At 31.6% G+C, this 20130-nt stretch overlaps 1 protein-coding gene across 6 annotated transcripts in view; it reads left to right on the top strand.

Moving 5' to 3' along the window:
• The first annotated feature begins 5858 nt into the window (after positions 1-5858).
• Positions 5859-20130, top strand: part of LOC143057180 (basement membrane-specific heparan sulfate proteoglycan core protein-like) — a 188417-nt gene continuing 174145 nt past the window's right edge. For 4 of the 6 annotated variants that reach the window (XM_076230440.1, XM_076230437.1, XM_076230438.1 and 1 more), the window contains exon 1: positions 5860-6380. In XM_076230440.1, the coding sequence (XP_076086555.1) occupies positions 6276-6380 (105 nt within the window). In that variant the 5' untranslated portion in view covers positions 5860-6275. Of the gene's footprint in view, positions 6381-20130 lie in introns of all 6 variants that reach the window. The other 2 variants (XM_076230436.1, XM_076230441.1) reach the window with 2 other exon arrangements.

Here is a 20130-nt window from a genome sequence, read left to right as displayed (position 1 = left end):
AAAAGAGACAAATACAAACCAGGTCCTAAAAAAGATGACAAATAGGACGAAATATGTTTTCCGAAAAGATGAGTAATTCCAGCTTCTACCAAGACACCATACCGTGCGATTTTATGAATATCATTTTCGGGAATGTGAGTCCACGAAATACGGAGACATTCAGCACTTCCAATAACAATCGATCAGACATGGTTACACGCCATTATTCTGACAGCCCATTGTTCCGACAGCCTATTGGTCCGACCAGAGACATATATATGTGTATATATGTCTCTGGTCCGACAACCCAATATTCCGACAACCCATTGCTCCGACAGCCCATTTATCCGACAACCCATTAGTCCGACACTTATCAAGTATTAGGGTAAAATAAAATGTGCATGTCTGTATAATTACGTATATATGTTATAACATATTTAAAAAAAAATTACTCCTTATATATTACATAATTAGTTGGAATATTTTCTACATACTCAATTTGATATCTGTATATAGAATAGAACAGAATATAATATTTTATTTTCAAATTACAGGGTCTATAAAGAGCATATAAATCAAGAACAATAAGTGAAAGTGCGAGCTACTCACTTCAATGATACCCCGCCCAAATATTTTGGTAAACAGGAAGTTGTTGAGTGATGAATCTGAAAAAGCATCACACGTTATTGATGTCTTCAATATCCCTGTAATGTAGTTTATGAGAAAGATGCAACGAAAATATTCATTTAACCAAAACACATAATGTACTAAGTTTTTGATTCAAATAAGTTAATTGAATTCTTTTTGTAGAAATTCAATGCTGGAAAAAAACATGTATTGACCATAAAAAAATATAACTGTTTATTACACTTGTAGGCATCATATATAGTATTCCATCTTTCAAACCTACTAGTCTATGAACATTTTAACATTGATAAGTTAATCGCAAAATAAGGAAATCTACCAAGTTCTGACATCACAGCTATACGAGTTACAATTAGTGTAATAATTTTCTCGCCTTTCCGTATATATAGAAATCGTTTAATATGTGTTCAGTACTATTTACAAAATTATAAAAAAAAAAAAAAACAACGGATACACAAAACTATTTTGTGTGTGTTTAAGTTGGATAGACTTCGAATTACGTAAAATAAAAAGTACACACTATACAGAATTTAAATTACGTGTGTATATATGCAGAATTCGAATAACGTTAAACAGGGAATTATTTGTACAGATTCTCATCAAACTATTCAAACCAATTCGGCTGGGTCAGCATATGGTCCGAGACCACAATTATTTCATAGTGCATTTCTTTTTAATAGAACATAAATGAAAATAAAAAAAAATCCCACCTGCGCTTTCTCAAAGAAACTTTTACAGTGTGTTGTACTACTTTTGGGACAAATTATATCTAAATTATAGAAAACTTCATCGTCTCTAACTCAAAATATGGACAATTTTATCTTTAGGGCGTCTTGAAATCTTTTGACAGCTTCCGAAGTGCTATTTTTCAACCTTTTTCACCTGGACCAAATCACTACTTTCCTTTAAAATTCTGGACCCAAGTTTTTTTACAGTGTAATTTCACCCCCCTACTTGCAATTTGAGGCATTAAACATGGAAAAATAAATTTGAAAGGGGTATAAAAATTATTCTAATGCAATTTGGATGTAACAATTTTTTTCATTGGCTAAAAGTTGCCGTCAAATCCACAGTTGACCAGACGTAACTAAGGAGGGACCCGCCATTTTGAATTGATGAATCAACAAATATTCAATTACTTCTATATAATAGAAAATAAAACAACACCTACCTCGAATTCGCCGTTTTAATGTTTTTTTATTCGAATTTGAAGCGTACAGGTAACGTAATAACCTCAAGTTTGTAAGTTTTCATATGTATGACGTCACGTTTAGCCATGACGTCTTTGTGCCAAAATCATTCATGAAATTTCGAGGATTTTTTTTTATTTGACAAATTTAGACATTTTTTCAAGTTTTATCGGATTTTTTTTCTGTTTGTAATGCATTAGAATCGGAATAACAGTACTGTAGTTGAAGAGTTGCCACCGTCAATTTTGATTTGACGGTCGCAAATCTCTGTTTTACTGTCTCCACTACGCGTCGCCAGTAAAACTGCATTTGCGACCGTCAAATCTACAATTGACGGTGGCAACTCTTCAACTACAGTACTGTTATTCCTTAAATGGCAAGTAACCCACTGTCAACACTAGGGACTATATTTGTTATTCTGTATATCGGATGTTGTGTGACTTCAATATGGTCAAATCCAACCGGCACTAGTTACTGTAAGGATTAGGTGGGCGACTCTGCCTTAACCAATGAATAGAAGACAAACCAAGAGTAAGTCCAGGAGAAGGGAAATCATTGGACAAAGACACAATCGAGACAAAAATGTCACACATTGTCTTAGATACATGATTTTTTATTTATAAAAAAAGATGTGGTATCATTGTCAATGAGACAACTCTCCACAAGAGACCAAAATGACACAGAAATCAACAACTATAGGTCATAATATTTGTTATTGGCTTTGAACTTAAACTTTCAATAACTGCGAATACTTTCTGTTAAGCCATGTCCACGTCCGGTATGTATAAGTGTTAAAAGTGTATGTTATAACCTGTACAAAATCGCAACTTGTACACGACATATATATCATAAACTTAGTCATCTGTGCACTATTTTATTATTTATCAAAAGAAATCCATTACAAGAACAAAAAAAAAAAGTAAACATGAAAAACCGGGGGTTGTCTCAGATGCTTCGAAATAAGTAAACGGGCGTTTTTCAATAAAAGCGTATATTTCAGACCTAAAAAAATGGAATCAACTTGTCTAAAATTTAATTTCAAGAGTTATTTTGAATACCTCTATTATAGACCTGTTTGTAAACAAAAGGTGCAATCTTAAATACTCCTTAAAATGATATTTTTTTTCATAATTTGAGTACTGTTCAAAAGTCCCCTACGAAACTGCTTCTAAACACACATATGTTTGCAATTTTAAATGTTTCCTATAGGCATTCAAGTTTGTTTACTTTATATACTAGGAAAATCTAATTTTTTTCTGAATTGGAGAACCATTTTTTATCGATGAAGATTAGACAGTACTTCACATATGAAGGTACAATTCGTGTTACGTAGTGGACATTTTGATGCGTTTCGTAGGTGACAAATCCGTTTCGTAGTGGACAAAAAGTTTCGTAGTTGACATCAACCCTATTCTATGTTAATAAAAACATAATAAAAATTACATGAAACTAACCCTTGGTATTTGCTTTGCACGAATATAATTGAAAAAAGAGTAAAAAAAGACTGCATGGTAGTGGTAGTGTCCCCTACGAAACGTTTTTCTCCCATACTTGTTTCGTAGGGGACGTATTCACATGTTTTATTTTTTTACCACAATCCCTTTATTGCAAAAGTAACAAGACTGATTGTATTCATCAAAGCATGTATTAAGCTGTACACTGATATTTTTTTCATAATTTTAAAACCAGATACTGATGGAGATTTGACCCGTTTCGTAGTGGACATTTACAAAAATACGGTATCACTCTGGTCCATTTGATGTGCTCAATTTTTTTTACCAACAATTTAATTGCCGTTATAAAAGCATCACTTCTTTTGTAAGACCCTAATGTTTATATCTCTTGCAAACAAAAATTACATTGATTTTATAAAACGGTTTATTAGCAAATTTAATGACTTCGTTTCGTAGTGGACATTTTGTTAGGGACACACCTTCTGAAATTAAAAAGGCACTGGCTACGGTTACATGGAAATGTAACAATAATAAAAATATTATTGTTACATTGGAGACTAATTGCCGGAATGCAAAGTTGGGTAAGGAACCGATTAATTACGAATGTAACAATAATTATTGAGGCTACGGTTACATTGCGTTATTGTTACATAAAAAACAGCAATATACGCTAGATTTTTTAAACTTAAAAATCTTCTATAGTTTTATTGCTTAATTCTTTTATATGTACTTGATAATACTTGTAATAATGATAAATAATAAACATTATTATTTAACAAATGGTGTTTACATAGTTTTACGTATTAAATTTGGTTTTGATGTTCTTAAAGATACTACACCAGATTAGGAGTGCCAAAGGCGAAAAATATACTAGTAGTTCAATCGTTTCACTTTTAAGTATTTAACTACACACCTACTCTTAATTTACTGTTCGATTATACTTTGAACAACGGATGAAGAGATTCCTATTATCAGTTTTGTTTAGGGTGGAAAATTTGAAATTTGGGATGCGTTTGAAACGAAACTGAAACAATATCAAGACACAAATTTCATTCAACTATACAAACGCAGTTCTAAATAATTTGATACATCAAAAGCAAACTGTGAACTAAAATACTGGGAACTTCTGTATACATGTATCCATGGAGGACGTTATTTCGTTCATCAAAAATGTGTCGGACTTAAACATGCTTTAACAACCACTTACTGGATATGTAGAAACTGTCATTGTAAATAAAAAAATAAAGAAATTGTATGTAATTATTGTATGTATTGTAAATATAAAATAAATGTCCTCAACTTTTATTATTTAGTAATAATTACTAGTCCCATCGTACATTGCTGTTTTTCATGTAACAATAACGCACTGTAACCGTAGTCTCAATAATTATTGTTACATTCGTCTCTAACCAACCATACATTCCGGCATTTAGTCTCCAATGTAACAATAATATTTTTATTATTGTTACATTTCCATGTAACCGTAGCCAGTGCCTATCAAAAATCCTATGTTAAAAGCTGTTTATTATAATATGTTGGCTCTAAACATACTTTTGAATTATTAAAGAACTTATATTAGTAAAAATAACATTTATTTCTACATTTTTTTACGAAATTAGCAATCCCTTTAAAAAATTAACTCTTTCTTTGCTTTAAAATGTTAAATCTAAATGTACTGACTGCACAAAAAATTACTTGCAAAGACCAAACACATTATTTTTAAAGTGGCTAGGACAAGAAAATACGTTTTTATTGAAAAACGCCCAAACATGAAAAACCGGGGGTTGTCTCAGATGCTTCGAAATAAGTAAACATGAAAAACCGGGGGTTAATTTGTCTCAGATGCTTCGAAATAAGTAAACATGAAAAACCGGGGGTTGTCTCAGATGCTTCGAAATAAGTAAACATGCAGATCCTGCCCAGTAGAAAATGTCCCGTATAATTTTGATGGAACTTTTCACAGAAAAAGTAAACTAGTCTAAAAAAAAATGCTAGTAAAGAAAGCAATGCCGAGGGTGCAATATTTTAAATTAACATTTATTGTTCTTAGAATTATTCTTAGAAAGGCTATTTTATAATTTTATAAATGTTGTCTCATATTGAATGGGATTGTAACTGATGATGTATAAACCGAGTTTTTTTAATATTATGAAATGTAGTTTTATATTTTTTTTTTACTTTACGACACAATTAATAAGCAGTTACATCATCATAATAGTTAACATGCCAAAATTTTTGATCAACAGGGCAACCGCAAACACACTTGATAACGCCGATAAAAATATCATACACACAAATTTAAAGTTCACATTTTTCCTTTTTCGCACCTGTGATATGAAGTACCTAGGGTCGCGAAGATAATTATCCAAATAAAGAAGATCTTGAGAGCAAATATCCTTATCAGACCGATTATATAATTAATCTGGTTGAAGTATTATACTGTATAATTAATACCAGATTTTAAAGATAACGGTTATCTCAAAAGTCTCATTGACATGTTTCAATTTAGCAGATGAGGGGGGAATCCCGGGCTGTTCTATCAATTATACTTGGTTGTAAGAAAGTGTACTTCAAATGTCCGGTGGTATCACGATCATACATATTTGAGGGTTAAGTTGAAGGAAAATAATTGTTACAGTATTGCACACGTTTAAGTAGCTAATCAAAGTCTTTTTGTAATAATTGTGATGTTAGTGCGTGACTAATACGTGGGAGTTAAGTAACAGCCGAATAACATCGCCTTTCTTCAGTTCATTCAACCAGTGAATATAGAAAAGAAAGTGCTGGAGGCTTTTTGGAGGAGTTTGTTTTACAGTTTCAGCTGTTTTTCATTTTGTTGTTAGACGGCTGGGAAAAAACTCTGGCCTTGGATATTAGATAATGCATTTGAATAGGCATTTTTAATAGTGTGTCACGGCTTTTGTCTTTTTACATCTGGATTAGTACCGGTTAAAGAGAAAAGAAAAGGGGGTACTTACTGTCTGTTGCCCCAAAGGAAAGTGAAAATATGACCATGTATTCGTCTAGTAAAATATTATTCCTAAGGAACTGCAGAACTTTATTAATAAGTTTAATTTTATTAAATGGAATTTTATTATCAACTTCAGAATCGGTAAGTTTAAAAAGTGCTGATAAAGGAGTATTCTTGTCTGCATTAGTCAGTAGTTAATTATTTTAATTATCTTATCAGAATATTATATAATCGGTGCATGTTTGAAAAGAGAACGCAATATATACAACACGTTTACATAAGTACTGGTACATGATGCATGTGTTTGAATTGATTATAGTCTGTTTCCATTTAGGAAAAGACATGCATGTGTATAAAGTGAAAACGTCAATTTAGCGATGCTATTTATTGAAATATTTGAAAACACACATAGGTGTATACTCGTATCTACATATTATAGAACAATTGACATAAAAAAAAATATGCAACTTATGTGTTTATTGCTAATTTGACAGTATATCTGTATGTATGTACATGTGTGCATTTATCGTTCAAAACGGAAAAAAAGATGAAAAAGTTGCATACTAACTAATTTAATATTCCTGTTGCTAAGAAATATGTATACTTACATGTATATAAATGCAAAATTTTGTTTGGTGAATATTTCTAAAAATTCTTTGATGAGTTCTAGATCTTAAGATTTTTATAATAAATTATTTAGTTATGCAACTGTTGATCTGGTGCCTCCCAGATGTTTATAAATGATAACTGTCTTTAGCTCTGTTATGTGAAAGACTGGTTTCCTGCTGAGGTGATTTATCAGTCTTATCAAGGAGGTTATATGCTTTTCAGAACAAATATTTTTATTGATGAAAATCGTTTCACAAACCACCTGTGATGAATTAGTTTTCTTTTATGCATGGATATGTTGTTAAAGCAGCAGCAAAGCTGTTTTTCTTTGCATGTTAAATAGTATTCAAATTAGAGTTAGGACATAAAAAAGATATGTCTTGAGATCTTGCCAAACAAATTGTGATGTTATTTACTTTTTCCTTTTCTTTCTTTTTCCAATGCCAAGGCAACTTTTTCAAACAATTTCAGTAGAAAATTTGACCTACATGTTATCATTTCAATTTGTGACTGACTTCTGGAAAATCAAATATTAAATCTTGCCTAACCAAAATAAAATTTGCCTGGCAGATATGAAATCACACCCAAAATTTAAATAAAATTCATCATTGTCTGACTAGCTTTGACTATTCAGTCTATTGCCAATACTTGTCTGAAATAAAAATATTTCAGTCATATAAGTACATTGAATTATGGGGACCTCCCCTGGGAATAATTCAAGAACACACTGTTCTTAAAATGATCAAGAACTGTTCTAGGACCTAATTTTCACTTCAGTTCAAAGGAGATGTATTTCATGTATTTTGTATTCTTACATATACATATGTACATGTATAAAATAATCTTCAAAAATGGATTTCTTTAATATTTTTTTGGCAAATTGCAATTGCACAATGTAAATGTATTAAAATACAGAAAAGTGCAATGTTATCATGGTTATGTACATATTGGTTAATCCATGGAAGTAAAATGAATTATAATGCTTCCATGGTTTAACTAAAAAGACAATTTAAAAGCAAAAAATATTTTCTCCCAAAAAATAATTTTTAAAATGAAAATCAAACATTAATAGAAAGTCAAACTTGAATGTTATGTAAGACAAATTCTACCTTAGCATTTAATAACAAAAATATTAAAGTAGAAAATTATTCACAGATTTACTGATACAAATTTATTTCAGTCAAAAGCTAAATATAATCAGATGAAAAATAAGAGGTCACATTTTACAAATCTTTATGCAAGAGTTAATCTATTCATCTGGATTAAACCAATAACTATGAATATGAAATGATTTTACAATGAGAGTGACAAACAGGACATTCCTACAGGCTACTAATGGTGTAACAGATTTGTCTTCATGTATACAGGCTATCAACTGACCTGTATAGTGTACATGTCTGTATGCATGTTCACATTGTACAACCATTTTTGTACACTGTCATGACTGTATAACAATTTTAGATGTACATATATATAACACTTTGTAAGATGTTACATATATATATATATAATTACATTTGATGTATGTTTCATTATTTCGTTATTCTGATTGGCTAACTGCACAGCACGTGCTATTCCTTAAGCAATTGCATTACTCAATAAAATGTATCATTCATGATGACACGAGGTCCAACAATAAAGTTCACAGGTGAATTAAATAAAAACTTGATAAAAATCGTGTTTTCATGATCCTAGCTAAAAAATGTAATAAGTATTGAATGCTTCTTTTTGTAACTTTATAGGGTTGTAAAAGCGTTGACCGTGCACACATTTATAGAATGAAGCGATTCCGCGCTTCATACAAAATGTACTTCGGTCAATATTCTTTTACAACCCTATAAAGTTACAAAAAGAAGCATTAAATTCTTAAATATATATACGAGTCCAAATTGAAAACTACGTTTAAACCTATGATTGCGTTGGATAAAAACCGCAATTTTTATATGTGTGCATGTAAAACAAATTTCGTTGTAGAAGGGTCTAAATACAGCACAAACAACATTTTCCAAAAGACCAAAAATTTGAAGAAGTATACTTTTCTTCTGAGAATATAAGACAGATTAAGTTAAGTTTCACTTCTAATTTTTGAATATTCGGGCTGATGATATTAGCTAAAGGAAACATTTTTATTTGGATTATTTTAAGCAAAAAAATATGGCTGTCTAGTTCCTATACACTCCATGACCTCTGAATTTGCCTCTAACATGTCTAATTGTGGTTATAAGTCAAACAATATATGCGACTATAGTAAATATATACATGTACATGTACATGTACATGTCTATATATAGTAAAAGAAAGTCAGAGGTTGGAAAACGACCAGATACCACTGTACATGTAGTTATGACCATGTCATTTTCTTTGCTTTTACATGAATGTCAATGTATATTTGTGTACAAGTTATTGTTCATAATTATTTCATAAAAGTGAATTTTCTGTACATTTATATACAAAAAAAGCAGAAAGCATTGCAAAATATATTTGATGTACATTGTGTGTATACATTTGTACATGTACATGTAGGTATCTGAATATATATTGTACTAGAGGGAAAAATGCAGACAAATCATACCCTTACATACACTGTCTGCAAGTACATGTACATGTATATAATCATGATAATAGTAAATACCATTGGAAATTAAGATTAAGTCTGATAATACAATACAATACAATACAATACAATATTTTTATTTTACAAATGTAAAGAGCCCATTAACATGATTAAGAGCATAACATTTATTACAACATGACATAATTACAGAGAGATTAAAGAAACATAAAATAATAATTCAAATGCATGAGGAAAGAATCAGTGGTCAAGGGGAGATAATTTTGATATCTTTAATTAGAGTAACTAATTTTCTAATTTTCTAAGTTGAAGACCTTTATCGAGGTATGCTAATTACAGCCATGTAAATTCTTTTGGGGGTACATGTAGTATATTTGATTCATGTTATAAAATCAGTGGGAAGCAACTCATTAAAAAATACTTATGACTAAGTAGAAAATTATTTGTATTCCTTAAAGCTGGTAACTAAAACGATGTAATCAAAGAGGCTGCAGAGGAAGTTGACAGTTATTGCAATTGACATTTTGTGGTAGAAAATAATTATTATACATCATACATGTACATGAACTTAATAACACAATTCATTTTTGTGGTTAAAATTAAAAATGACCTAAATTTATAAAACACCAGGTTCAAATTTAAAACTGCTGCATTCTACATTGTGTACATCATCATGATCATGTATAATTCAAAATTTTAACAAAATAAATAATTATATCAATTATTCCCTCCCCCCCCCCCCCCCCCCCCCAAATGAGACAACTCTCCATCCAAATCACTTTTTGTAAAGTAAACCATTTTAGGTCAAACTACGGTCTTCAATACAGATCTTGAGACTTGATCCACCGAACAGCAAGCTATAAAAGGCCCCCAAAATGACTAGTGTAAAATATTCAAAGAGGAAAACCAACAGTCTAATCTACATGTATATAAAAAACCGAAAAAAGAGTACCACATCAACAAACAACGACCACCACATCAACAAACAACAACCACTGAACATCAGCCTGAACTTGTAGACTCTAAAGAAATTGTATCCTTAATGGTTTTGTCTGTAGAAAATTATAGGTTATCACTAAACAGCTTAAATACCCAAAATTGTTTTGCCCTATAATAACAATTATATTGCCATAAAATGTAGATAATTGGTCCAATTTCATTTTATCTAGTAAATATCCTCAGGTGTTCCTATTAAAAGTGAAAAGTAGGTTAATTGTACCCTTTTAACTTTGAGTTTCTGTAAAGCACATACACTATCTGGGTTTTTAGTACAATTAATAAAGGCATAGTGCGCAATTTAAAAATAGGTAACTTTTGATCCAAATATTTATTTTACCAAGTATATACAGTGAGTGGTTCATTTTATTTTTATTGCTTAAGCTGTGTGATCATATCTGGAGATTTTTCTACTTAATTTCATTGTTATATGATAAGAAAACTAATAAACTGATCAATTTTGCTGATTATGAAAAAAATAACAGAAGCTTTAAATACTTAATTGAAATTGACTTAAATGGATTGGTACATTGTACCAGTCTCTATAGAATTAGAACTGTTATAGGTGGACTAACTGGTACAATGGATTGGTACATTGTACCAGTCTCTATAGAATTAGAACTGTTATAGGTGGACTAACTGGTACAATGGATTGCATGGTACATTGTACCAGTCTCTATAGAATTAGATCTGTTATAGGTGGACTAACTGGTACAATGGATTGGTACATTGTACCAGTCTCTATAGAATTAGATCTGTTATAGGTGGACTAACTGGTACAATGGATTGGTACATTGTACCAGTCTCTATAGAATTAGAACTGTTATAGGTGGACTAACTGGTACAATGGATTGGTACATTGTACCAGTCTCTATAGAATTAGATCTGTTATAGGTGGACTAACTGGTACAATGGATTGGTACATTGTACTAGCCTCTATAGAATTAGAACTGTTATAGGTGGACTAACTGGTACAATGGATTGGTACATTGTACCAGTCTCTATAGAATTAGATCTGTTATAGGTGGACTAACTGGTACAATGGATTGGTACATTGTACCAGTCTCTATAGAATTAGATCTGTTATAGGTGGACTAACTGGTACAATGGATTGGTACATTGTACCAGTCTCTATAGAATTAGAACTGTTATAGACAGACTATAAAGGCTGACTGCGCCATTAGTTTTATTACTATATTAGTTACTGATACAAATTTTAATCCCAACTTTTTGATTTTACCAAATAAGTCTTTCACCCATGCATTCATTAAAGAGTTTGAACTTGACAATACAGCTTGTTTAATGTATAGAGAAGGAGGGAATTCTTTTCTTCATGTTCAAGTAGCTAGCTACATGCAATAATTTAAATATTCAAAACTTTATCAGTACTTTAGTCAATTTTTTTTTTGCTTTTTAGGGGGGGGGGGGGGGGGTAACAGACATTTCATTTAGCATCTTAAGTAAACAGGGAAATTTGAAATACAATATTGTTTCTTAAAATTATAGCATGTGACATCCATAACTTAATCTATAATAAGAAAACCAATCCAGATAGCCTCACATTCAGAAATATAGCATGATATTACCATCATAATACTAATAGGTTTTGAGGAGTATCTGTTATCTGAACCCCTCCAACACTCCCCACCCCACGCTGGCTACAGGAATGTCTTTGAAACAGAACATGGTACTCAACTGTCAATCAACATGGCCTTTGTATTTTCCATTTAAAGTATATGTATGTATATGATACTGGTACATGTACATGAAATAGAAAATATACTTTTGAATATTACATGTATTAGGGAGGTTAAGGCCCTTGGTCTTAAATTACTATTTCCTGCAACTTATTAACTTGAGGATATATACATCTTACACTTACAGATATCATATTATGCATAATTTATTTCCGACTTTGAAAATTATGAACTTGAGTTAAAGATCTTATTGTGCAGATTCAAGTTGCCCTTTCCTTTCCTGTTTGGTAACATTAGATTGAAGTGTTAGATCTAAAGAAAATCATAAAGAAATATCATGTTTATATCATAAATTGTTGACAGGTCAGGGACAGATCCAGCCATTAATAAAAGGGGGATCCCAATCCTGGATAAAGGGGGTTCCAACTACATGTCAAAATGCACATTCAAATGCATTAATTGTTTACTGCAGGTCTTTTTATTGCTGGTTGCTTGAAACAGGAACAATTTAAGGATTTAAGTTTTAATTGGATTAATTGACTTTTTCCTATCATAATTGTAAAAATGTTGTTTTGAACAAGTTATTTGATGTTTTCTGATTGTTTTCTGATGTACACATCTATTCTTTCAATCAAATTTTATTTAACAAGCTGACTCACATATTAAAAAGTCTTCACATGTACATGTATCATTGAACCCATCCGAAAATGAACTAAACATCAAATGAAAAGGTTGCTGACTTGAGAAAAAAGATATGAAAAAATAAATTATTAAAAATAAAATCACAAAGCTGTGTAAACCCAGTTGTTAAACTGTCACAGTTTGTGGTATGATATAGGATGATTCAAATGTGGCTGTTGTTTGTTTGATGTCTCTGGTTTTCTCACCTGTAGGCTACAGGTAAATCTGATAAGGTAGATAAAAAGATGGATCTGTTCACCTTCAGTATCAGGTGTAAAAACAAATCATGGTGTAAAATTACTCAATTAATCATATCCTCTAAACCACAATGCATATATCCTCTAAACAAAAAAGTGTAAAGAAAAAATCTGTTAGAAAATAACTATTGACAAACAAAAGAGATTATTTGGTAGATATCCATTTCTATAGTTTACCTGTTGAACTGATTTAAACAAAAAGTGAAAATTCTCTCTGTTTTATACTAGTAAAAAAAGGCATTTTTGGCAGGAAATTTAAAAAAGGTAAACAAAAAGTCTTAACTTTTGTCAAACAAAACGGAATAGATTTTCTGTGAGACATCTTTTTCAGTAAGTTCTGAAATTTTAGCCACGGATTGTAAATGAGCAATAAAAAATCAATCAAGCTTTTTTCAATAGCTTACCTTATGAGCTGAATAGGAAAAGGCAGGATATTTTTATACACTTGGGACTATTCAATTGATCATTCTCTTAACCACAATAAACAAAAAGGCAAAGAAAAAATCTATCAAAAGATAACTATTGTCAACCAGTTATCTGGGAGACTTCTTTTTTTGATAGTTTACCTGTTGAACTGAATATGAAAAATGAAAATATTATTTAAATATCCTAGGGAAAACCACATTTTATAAAAGATGTAACAGTAGTATGTGATTTTTAACCACATCTTTATCCAAGCGGGGCGAGGAAATGGCTCCCTGGGAGATTTTCATACTTTTAAACCTTGTTTGAAAGAATGCAACTCTGTATTGTATGCTCAAGGTGAATGCACTTAGTTTACAGATGTGTGCAAGTATGCAGTCAAGTTTGAGATAAGAAAGTGCATTTATGATGGTGGACATGAGGGCACTCCATAAGATGATTAGATAAAATTTGTGCTAAAAGTAGCATTGAAGATGGATAATTTACATTTTTAGTTTATAATTTTAAGGTTCTGACTGTTCATTTGACATAAATGCTAGCAAAAATAGGGAATAAATGCTTGAAGAGAAAGGGCATTCCTACCCTCATTTATGCAACAGGGCATGCATTTAGACACACAAACTTATAACCAAGTTCCCCAACTAGCTTTTATCATGGTTTTCACTGTAAATGTATTTGATTTTGGAGAAAAAACTGTATTTTATTGTACAGTGCAGTTTAGAGTTAAACAATTTTCTGCTGACAATATCCCTAAAATGCTACATTGCAATTAAATGTTTCCCCGATAGAAGGTTATTTTTAGGAATCGGTACATATACAATGTATGATATATAGATAGTTAAAATTAAGGAAGTTAAGGGGAAATAACTCTGAATTGATTGATGGATTGTTTGCTTAACACCCAGAGTGGATCTTTAGTGGCAGATACACTATTGTGCAAGTTCAAGTGCATATTAAAGTGATGTTATGCAATATTACTTTCAGTGATTTTACTTTATTCAGTTTACAAAAATTGGAACATATATATATATCATTGTATATACACAATATAAAATATGCAGCTGTAAAAACTGCATTTATCATGTTTTTCTGATTAAGATCTGTATTGCTTAAAGATGATTTCAACTTTCCAATTGTGAACTTTCCATTTTTAAGTAGCAACTTTCCAGCAGCACCTGCATACGGTGTATATATCTCCCAAGTAATACAATATTCCCGTGCTTGCATTTCCTATCATGATTTTCTTGATAGAGGGTTGTTGCTCACAAGGAAGCTATAAAATCAAGAGTTCCAAATGGTGAAGTTGAAATCATCCCTTCATACATTTTACGGACGCCATCACGAGTTGGTTGACTGTTATGGAATAACCGTTTCACAAATGATATCGGATATGTTCCTTATGTCATAACTACAATCCCTTTCCTTTCATGAATGTGACCTACCGAATTAGAGTGTTGTTTATTCTTTAGTTTTCTATGTTGTGTCATGTGTAATATTGTTTGTCTGTTTGTCCTTTTCATTTTTAGCCATGGCGTTGTCAGTTTTTTTCGATTTATGAGTTTGACTGTCCCTTTGGTATCTTTCGTCCCTCTTTTATTGTTTTTTGTCATCATTATTGGTTACTTGTTTCAGACAAGAAAAAAATGTTAGAGCACAAATATTACTGAAAAAAAGTGTCATAAAATTTTCCAATAGGCTGCTTTTTATATAAGTTGGTCAAGCAATTAGAATTTTATTTGTGACCTTACATGTTTTTATCTTGTTTGTGCATTTGAATGGGATTTTGGGATTTATACAGGTTTACTTCATAGTAATTGCAAATTGCCCCATAACCATGATAACTACTAATATTAGCATTTTGTCAATTTTTAAAGAAAAAATAACTCACTTTACAAATTGATTGCTCAGCCCTGGCTATAGGCTGTAACTGAAGTTAAGTACTTGAATTACTTCTGACTGACTTTTACAAGTAAATACACTGCATTTAAAAATATTATTGAAAATTTAACTGTATGGAATACGCTAGACATGTTACAAATGTAGATGTGGCTTAAAAAAGAATAATCTGAACCTTGGAGGCTTGATAGGCTTAAATTGACCTTGGAATTTTCATATGTGAATTTGTGACCTGAGGGTACCCTACTGGAGCTGCCAAAATGAACAGATATTCCATTAAAAAATCTGTCAAATAATGATAATAATAAAAACAAAGAATTTAAGTTGCTGATCTAAACTTACAATGGTTTTTTAAACTGGTTGTTAATGGATAAAATCAATGAAATGATTTGTTAGACATTCGACATATGATCTGATAATGGGATTGTGGCTTTATACATGTAGATGTCATAAGTTGTATATGCAAAGGTTTACTGTAGACTGACCCAAATAAAAGGGCTTTGTATGCACTATACTTTACATGTAATGTATATGTAAAAGTCAGTTAATAGTGCCATAAAATGTATTTCTTTTTAGTTTTAAAATGTATTAAAATAAAATCTCCATTGAGCAAAGAAAATGGACAGTTTGACAGACTTATTAATATTCTGTTTAAATGGCTCATGAACAGTTTCTTTAACAAAAAGCCATAAAGTATAATACCTCAATGTTGTCCATAAATAATTGTTAGTTTAGATATATTGAGTGAGAACAAAAAAAGAAGAAAAAGAGGTCCAAAAGGGGACATTTATATTTTGTCTGCTTGCTAACATTCTTTTCTTTTTCCTATCTAGTGGACTCTGTGGTTTACTTGTCTCAGTTACCTAACTTCATAACTTACAATTCACCACCGAGGTGAGATCAAACACAGCATGTGGCAGTTGCACTCAAATCCAATTTTAGTTGACATGGATTGTCAGTTTTCCTTCGAAGGTTGTGCCATGGTTCTCTCAAGTGAATCTGGCTTCCTAAATGGCCAATGGTTCTCTCCGGTGAATCTGGCTTCCTGATTGGCCAATAGTGCTAAAAGTGTGCTGGTATTGGCTATTTATGTGTTTATAAAAGCTGAAGTATCTCGTATGGACTAGTCCTTTGATGTGCTTAGAATGGAGACATCTCATCTCATGGCTATAATGTTCTTTGTTTTGAATAAATAGGAGGCATTTCATCTCAGAGCTATTGCCCTTGGTGTGTTTAAAGCCTATGCATCAGTCAGCATAACATCTCAGAGCTATTGACCTTTGATGTGTTTAAAATCAAACATTTCTTCTGTATTCAAGATCATATATACATGTATATACAAAATCTATAATTATCTATCTGTAAAAACTGTATAGAAGTACTTTTCTGTACCCCTCAAAATAATAAGATTAAAAATTTAGAGGAACAGGAGCATCACATCTCTGGGCAATTTCCCTTTGATGTGTTTAAAACAGAAGCATTACATCTCTGTGCAATTTCCCTTTGATGTGTTTAAAACAGAAGCAAGACATCTCTGGGAAATTTCCCTTTGATGTGTTTAAAACAGAAGCATTACATCTCTGTGCAATTTCCCTTTGATGTGTTTAAAACAGAAGCAAGACATCTCTGGGCAATTTCCCTTTGATGTGTTTAAAACAGAAGCATCACATCTCTGGGCAATTTCCCATTGATGTGTTAAAAACAGAAGCATCACATCTCTGGGCAATTTCCCTTTGATGTGTTTAAAACAGAAGCATCACATCTCTGGGCAATTTCCCATTGATGTGTTAAAAACAGAAGCAAGACATCTCTGGGCAATTTCCCTTTGATGTGTTTAAAACAGAAGCAAGACATCTCTGGGCAATTTCCCTTTGATGTGTTTAAAACAGAAGCAAGACATCTCTGGGCAATTTCCCTTTGATGTGTTTAAAACAGAAGCATCACATCTCTGGGCGATTTCCCTTTGATGTGTTTAAAACAGAAGCAAGACATCTCTGGGCAATTTCCCTTTGATGTGTTCAAAACAGAAGCATTACATCTCTGGGCAATTTCCCTTTGATGTGTTAAAAACAGAAGCATCCTATCTCTGGGCAATTTCCCTTTGATGTGTTTAAAACAGAAGCATTACATCTCTGGGCAATTTCCCTTTGATGTGTTAAAAACAGAAGCATCACATCTCTGGGCAATTTCCCTTTGATGTGTTAAAAACAGAAGCATCACATCTCTGGGCAATTTCCCTTTGATGTGTTTAAAACAGAAGCATTACATTTGGGGCAATTTCCCATTGATGTGTTTAAAGCAGAAGCATTACATCTCCTGGCAATTTCCGATTGATGTGTTTAAAGCAAATGCATTACATCTCTGGGAAATTTCCCTTTGATGTGTTTAAAACAGAAGCATTACATCTCTGTGCAATTTCTCTTTGATGTGTTTAAAACAGAAGCAAGACATCTCTGGGCAATTTCCCTTTGATGTGTTTAAAACAGAAGCATCACATCTCTGGGCAATTTCCCTTTGATGTGTTAAAAACAGAAGCAAGACATCTCTGGGCAATTTCCATTTGATGTGTTTAAAACAGAAGCATCACATCTCTGGGCAATTTCTCTTTGATGTGTTTAAAACAGCAGCAAGACATCTCTGGGCAATTTCCCTTTGATGTGTTTAAAACAAGCATTACATCTCTGTGCAATTTCCCATTGATGTGTTTAAAGCAGAAGCAAAACAACTCTAGACAATTTCCCTTTAATGTGTTTAAAACAGAAACATCACATCTCTGGGCAATTTCCCTTTGATGTTTTTAAAACAGAAGCATCACATCTCTGGGCAATTTCCCTTTGATGTGTTAAAAACAGAAGCAAGACATCTCTGGGCAATTTCCCTTTTATGTTTTTAAAACAGAAGCATCACATCTCTGGGCAATTTCTCTTTGATGTGTTTAAAACAGAAGCAAGACATCTCTGGGCAATTTCCCTTTGATGTGTTTAAAACAAGCATTACATCTCTGTGCAATTTCCCATTGATGTGTTTAAAGCAGAAGCAAAACAACTCTAGACAATTTCCCTTTGATGTGTTTAAAACAGAAGCATCACATCTCTGGGCAATTTCCCTTTGATGTGTTTAAAGCAGAAGCATTACATTTGGGGCAATTTCCCATTGATGTGTTTAAAACAGAAGCATTACATCTCTGGGCAATTACCCATTGATGAGTTTAAAGCAGAAGCATTACATCTCTGGGCAATTTCCCATTAATGTGTTTAAAGCAGAAGCATTACATCTCCGGGCAATTTCCCATTGATGTGTTTAAAGCAGAAGCATTACATCTCTGGGCAATTTCCCTTTGGTGTGTTTATAACAGAAGCATTAAATTTCAGGGCTTTTGCACTTTGATGAGTTTAAAGCAGAAAAATTCCTTCTGTATTTGAAAAAAATCTTACAAAATCTACAATTATGAATCTGCAAAAACCTAATAATCTGTACATTTTTGTACCCCTGAAAAGATTTAGTAGTAACATATTTTAGGGGCTCATTTCACATATTGCCCTTTCTTGTGTTTAAACCCAATGCATTCCCTCTTTATTTTAGCTCAAATTTACAAAATCTATAATTATATATATTTGGGAAATATGATAATTTTTTGGTGAACTCTTGAAAAGATTTAAGGTACAGATAATTGTCACCTGTGTATAGGATTAAGATTAATCAGGCTTTAATATTCAGAATGATTTATGGAGAAGATAAAAGTGAAGGCAGATTTGTAATCAACAGGTGAATGTCTAGACTTAATCTCATCATGATGGGTTTATTGCCAAAATTATATTTTGAAATTTATGTTTGAAAATTTTTAATCACATAGATGTACATGTGCAGACCTACACTTTGTTAGTTTTAGGGGTTGTGGCATCTTTAAATGAAATATCTGACCTTATATGTATATACCTATGATTATTTAAATGTAGGACAGAAAGTCACAGGACAAAAAGTCACAGACAAAAAGCAACGGACAAAAAGTCACAGGACAAAAAGTCACAATTCATTTTTTCTGATTATTTTCTTTAAATAAAAAACGCTTATTTCTACAAAATGTATTTTTCTTGAACTATTGTGTATAAACCAACTTTGTAAACAAAATTTATCAAAAAAATATCAAAGATGATTAAATAATTGTTGAAAAAAAATGTCAGAGTGGCTTGGCACTTAAATGGCTACATCAGGTGCCAAGAAATCTTTCTTTTGCACGATTAAAACTAAATAAATCTTTATTTTTCAAGTATAATGACACATTTCCTAAACTTTAATATGAATATATAGATGTATTAAAAAGTAAATATTTCAAGATATTTTTCATACATATTCAAACAATTGTCAACATACACTGTATATATTATTTGTGACTTTTTGTCCTACCAAATTTATTACTTTTTGTCCTGTGACTTTCTGTCCGTTTACCGATTATTTAACGCAGAACTTTGTGTTTTTCATGGATTTTTTTTTTACAATCAAACATTTTGAATTTTGAAATTACTTCTTTATACCTCAATACAATGTTGCTGAATATATTTTAAAGTTCCTCAATGTTTTCAATTTCTGCTATTTGTGTGTCATCTAATTACCAAAAAAGTGACATGTTTTATAAACCTGCATGTATTTGGTGCAGATGTGATCATTTAAAGTTAGAAAATGTGGTGATTCTAAGGTATTTCACCAGAATTTTGCAAAAGACACGTCACAATTTGGTATATTGCAATAGAAATAATAGTGAA

This window comes from Mytilus galloprovincialis, chromosome 13, assembly GCF_965363235.1.
Source record: "Mytilus galloprovincialis chromosome 13, xbMytGall1.hap1.1, whole genome shotgun sequence".
In the NCBI taxonomy this organism is placed as follows: Eukaryota; Metazoa; Mollusca; class Bivalvia; order Mytilida; family Mytilidae; genus Mytilus; species Mytilus galloprovincialis.
This window is presented reverse-complemented; position numbering and strand designations above follow the sequence as displayed.